The sequence below is a fragment of the Dipodomys ordii genome, unplaced genomic scaffold, assembly GCF_000151885.1.
Source record: "Dipodomys ordii isolate 6190 unplaced genomic scaffold, Dord_2.0 Scaffold66, whole genome shotgun sequence".
NCBI classification, from domain to species: Eukaryota; Metazoa; Chordata; class Mammalia; order Rodentia; family Heteromyidae; genus Dipodomys; species Dipodomys ordii.
The window spans coordinates 4,697,483-4,702,558 of NW_012267282.1; the positions used below are offsets into that span (position 1 = coordinate 4,697,483).

The 5,076-nt window shown below is 48.6% G+C and overlaps 2 protein-coding genes across 2 annotated transcripts in view; both read right to left on the minus strand.

Moving 5' to 3' along the window:
• Positions 1–224, minus strand: part of Arpc3 (actin related protein 2/3 complex, subunit 3, 21kDa) — a 10,316-nt gene extending 10,092 nt beyond the window's left edge. The window contains exon 1 of the mRNA XM_013023193.1: positions 131–224. Coding sequence (XP_012878647.1) covers positions 131–136 — 6 coding nt within the window. The 5' untranslated portion in view covers positions 137–224. The remainder of the gene's footprint in view (positions 1–130) is intronic.
• Positions 225–1,375: 1,151 nt separating this feature from the next.
• The window catches only part of Gpn3 (GPN-loop GTPase 3), a 23,194-nt gene continuing 19,493 nt past the window's right edge, over positions 1,376–5,076 (minus strand). The window contains exons 7-8 of the mRNA XM_013023082.1: positions 2,452–2,580; positions 1,376–1,557 (exon numbers count right to left, since the gene is read on the minus strand). Coding sequence (XP_012878536.1) covers positions 1,495–1,557; positions 2,452–2,580 — 192 coding nt within the window. The 3' untranslated portion in view covers positions 1,376–1,494. The remainder of the gene's footprint in view (positions 1,558–2,451; positions 2,581–5,076) is intronic.

Genomic DNA, 5,076 nt, shown 5'->3' on the forward strand with positions numbered 1-5,076 from the left:
CCCCCTCGGCTCCCTCTCCCCAGCCGCCGCTTCCTCTCCGGCCTCGGCCCTCTTCCGCCTGCGCGCGCGCGCCCCCGGCCGTACTCCGGGCCCCGCCGCCTCCGCCCGCATCCCTGGCCCGAGTCCTCACCGGCATCTCCGCGGCACTCGGCTTTCGGAGCAGAAAAGGACCTGAATGGACCACCGCGCTTCCGGCCTGCAGGGCTGGGCGGAGAGGGCGGAAGTGAAACGGAAGGGGCGAGGCCAGGCGGAGGCGGAGCTTCCGGCCTGGCTGTCGCCGGCCGTCGCTTCAGCATCCCGCGCGGGCTTAACAGAGCGCCAGGGGGCGCCAGCGCACTTAGCAGAGGCTCTGCGCGCTGCGCATGCGTAGTGTGCACGCGAAGCTAGGAAGGCTTGTGGTTCGCAGTCCCAGTAATTAAGCAATGGCCTCTTTCTGCACTGGAGCTTCAACCCTGGGGCCCGTGCTCTCGCTTGGCTTTCTCGCTCAAGGCTGGGGCCCAAGCGCTCGAACCATAGCTCCGCTTTGGGTTTTTTTGCTGGTTTCCTGGAGGTAAGAGTCTCGGGCGTCTGGGCCAGGCTGACTCTCGCCCTCAGGAGCTAGCCCTGAACTTGAGCCACTCGAGCCACAATCCCACTTCCAACATTTTGAAAGTTTATTGTAGAGTCTCAAAAAATTTCTTGACCATGATGGCTTTGAACCATGGACCTCAGATCTCAGCCTTTAGCAATTAGGATTATAAGCATGTGGCTTTAGCTTTTAATTTTTTTCCTGTATGTGCACACATATCTCAGTTACATTTACTTTCTAAATTATACTATATATATACATACATATATGTACATATATACATATACACACATATATGTGTATATATATTTGCTGGTACCAGTGTTTGAACAGCCTTATGCTTATTTGACTTGCTTGCTTAGAACTATGCCTCCAGCTCAATATTTTACTGGTTAATTGGAAATAGAGTCTAGAGAACCTTTCTGCCTGAACTGGCTTTGAACCTAGATCCTCAGATCTCAGCCTTCTGTATAACTGAACTATCAGTGAACAGCTAGAAGATGCCACCACCACCCCCCTTTTGGTGCCAGTACTGGGGCTTGAACTCAGGGTCTGGCCACTGTCCAAGTTTTTTTGTGCTCAAGGCTAGCACTCTACCACTTGAGCCTCAGCACCAGTTCCAGCATTTTGGTGGTTAATTGAAGATAAAAATCTCGTGGACTTTCTTGCTGATTTAAAACCGTAATCCTCAGCTCTCAGCCGCCTGAGTAGCTGGGATTACAGGCATGAGCCACCAGCACCAGGTTAGAAGATACCACTTCAAACAAGAGCAGCTCCAGAGGAACTTGGAGCTCTAATCAAATGTGCTCCTGATAAAGAGCCAGTGCACCTATTTAATTAAAAGCAGCAGCTTCCTATGGGAGCACAGTACAGCCAGTGCTGCCAACGTGACTGCCTGCTGTCACACATTCACAGTGAGTTACTCTTCATTCCTGCTCGCGTTCCTGGAAATATTCATCAAACATAGAGGAAGACTCAGCTTCTTGTTCCTGGCACAAAGGAAACACAAAACAGAAAATGCATTCATTTCTTCTTAGTCATAGTGTGCATCGTTTATTCTGTATGGAGGGTGAGCTTCAGGTGTTGATCTCAAGCAATCTTTTTTTTTTTTTGGTGCCAGTATTGGAGCTCAAACTTAGGGCCTACATACTGTCCCTTAGCTTTGTTTTCCACTCAAAGCTGGTGCTCTACTACTTAAGCCACACCTCCAGGCCAGATTTTTGCTGGTAAATTTAGAGATAAAAGTTTCTTGGATTTTTCTACCAGGCTGGCTTCAACCCACCATCCTCAGATCTCAGTCTTCTGAGTAGCTAGGATTACAGACAAGAACTACTAGCACCCAGCTGCTATAGACAATATTAATGGTAAGAAAAAGCATAATAGAATTTTTCCAGGTAGGGGTGGTTGGACACGCCTATAATCCCAGCCACTTGGGAGGCTGAAGGAAGAAGATCCCAAGCGGCCTGGGCTACTAGCTAGTGCTTGTCTTAAAGAAAACAACTCAGACCTTTGGCAAATCTAGTGTGCTCCTATGTCACCCAAAAAATAATGGATTACATTCAGTGGCTCTCTGTCCCATGCTGTGGCAGCGCTCTCCTGCCAACTGCTATTAGTCTCCTCCAAGTTCAACTATACCTTGTCCACCTCCTTTCACACATCTCCCAGCAAGCACAAACAAAGAAGACGATAGGCTGCTCCAATAAGTGAAGTAAAACCCATACAATCGCTGAACACACGTGGGATTGGAAGATTACCCAGAAAGCCCAGGGAGCACCACCATTCTCAAGACAAAGATCCTAACTCCAGGAGTTACCTAGGTTCGTAGGAGGCTACTGGCAATTATGTTCCCCAAGCCAGGAAAAACAACTCAAGTGAGAAATCACCTTTGGTTCTTTAAATTCCAGGTCCTCTCCATACTGAATGGCAAAATCGATATTCTGTAACACAATGTTCATGCTCTCCTCATCTGAGTGATCATATGGTAAAAACCGCACCATGCTGTAGTCGTCAATCTGTGGTGAGGATTTCAAGAAAAATGCATTATTTTCAATTCACAGCAGAGGCTTCTAACCATCTGCACTCCCGACTACAACATCTGCGCCTGGGTACAAAGGGAGGAGTAGTGGCGGTGGCGGTGGCAAAGGCAGGCAAACCCTTGCTGACTGCCCTGTGCTCACGCTGGCTCACTGCTTAACCACACACTGGGCCACGCATGTTCATCTGAACCCCACACCTACTGGGAATAACGGTGGAAGCCAATTTTTGTTTTTTCTTTTTCTTTTGGCAGTTCTGGGGCCTGAACTCAGGGCCTGGACACTGTCCCTGAGCTGCTTTTCTCAAGGCTAGCACTCTACCATTTAAGCAGCTCCACTTCTGGCTTTTTCTGTTTATGTGGTACTGTGGAATCGAACCCAGGGCTTCATGCATGCTAGGCACGCATTCTACCACTAAGCCACATTCCCAGCCCTTGTTTTTGCTTTTAACTATCTTTAAGTAGTTGTACAAGGAGGTTTCAAATCAACGTGTCAGCCTGGGTATTATGCATCTTGATCAATGTCACCTTTTTCATCATCTTTTTCTTTTGGTGGTGCTGGGGTTTGAGTCCTGGCCTTTGCTAGACAAACTCTCTATCAGTCAGTCATGGGGCCTGAACTCTGGGCCTGGGCGCTGATCCTTAGCTCTTCAGCTAAGGCTAGTGCTCTACCACTTGAGCTACAGCACCACTTCCAGCTTTTTCTGCTTATGGGGTGCTGAGGAATAGAACCCAGGCCCTCATGCATGCAAGGCAAGCACTGAGCCACCTTCCCAGCCTACCTCTAGCTTTTCATTTGGTCAGGATCTCACTATGTGGACCAGGGTAGCCTAGGACCTGCAATCCTAACTTGGCTTCCCAACTGCTGGGTTTACAGGTGTGTACTTCTATATCCAGCTCTCAACTGACCATAGCTTGAAGTAAGGTATACTGATTTATTGGGCTCCCCATATCTCCTAAATTGAACTAAGTGGCTGCCTCAATAGACCCTTCTTTTTTTTGCAGGTGTGGGGCTGGACCATGCTTTCCAGGAATAGGGCCACTGACTAGACACAGTCAAATTCTCAACCAGGCCAAAAACTCCTCAAAATTAGCTGGCTGTCACTGGTGGCTCACGCCTATATTCCTAGCTGCTCAGGAGGCTGAGATCTGAGGATCATGGTTCAAAGCCAGCCCAGGCAGCAAAGTCAGTGAGGCTTTTATCTCCAATAAACCACTGGAGAACAGGAAGTGGCGCTGTGGCTCAAGAGATAGAGCCCTGTGCTGGGAAGGTGGCTCAGTGGTAGAGCGCTTGCCTTGCATGCCTGAGGCCCTGGGTTCGATTCCTCAGCACCACATAAGCAAAAAGAAAAAAGCCGGTAGTGGCGCTGTGGCTCAAGTGGTACAGTGCTAGTCTTGAGGTGAAGAGCTGAGGGACAGTGCCCAGGCCCAGAGTTCAGGCCCATGACCATGACAAAGAAAGAAAGAAAGAAAGAAAGGAGGGAGGGAAGAAGGGAGGGAAGGAAGGAAGGAAGGAAGAAGGAAGGAAGGAAGGAAATGGTCTGAGCTGGGCGCCAGTGGTTCACGCCTGTAATCCTAGCTACTCAGGAGGCTGAGATCTGGGGATTGCTGTTCTGAGCCAGCCTGGGCAAGCAAAGTCCATGAGACTCTCATCTCCAATTAACCACCAGAAAACCGGAAGTGGTGCTGTGGCTCAGGTGGTAAAGTGCTCACCTTGAGCTGAAGAGCTCAGGGGCAGCACCCAGGCCCAGAGTTCAAGTCCCACAACCAACAACAAAAAAAAAGGAAAAAAAAATGGATTTGGGCATAGTGGTTTGTGCCTATAATTCCAGGTATTTGCAAGGCAAAGGAAGGAAGATCACCACTGATTTAAAAGACTAGCCCAAGCAAAGTTAGCAAGACCCTATTTCAAAAGCAAAATATGTGCTGGGTGCTGTAGGTTCATGCTACTTAGGAGACTGACATCTAAGGATCAAATAAAGCCAGCCCAGGCAGGAAAGCATGTGATACTCTATCTCCAATTAACCACCAGCAAACCAGTAGTAGAGCTGTGGCTTAAAGTAGTAGAGTACAAAAGAGCCCAGGCGCAGTACTCAAGCCCCAAGTTCAAGGGCCATAACTACCACCATCACCAACAAAAATAATACAGCTGGGCACAAGGGGCTTATGCTTGTAATCCTTGCTACTCAGGGAGTCTCAGGTCCAAAGGATCAAAGTTTGAAGCCAGCTTGGGCAGAAAAGTCCATAAGCCATTATCTATAAAATAAACATAACCATCAAAAAACAGAGGTGGAGGCAAGACTCAACCTACAGAGGGCTAGCTTTGATCAAGGAAGAGGCTAAGTTCAAACCGTGGTAGTGACAATTTAAGAAAATGGTCTGAGGGGGGAGGCTGGGAAGGGATGTGAAGGGTAAACCAAAGGAGGAGGCTGCAATGCTTGGTAAGAAATGTATGCATTATCCTGCCCATGTAATT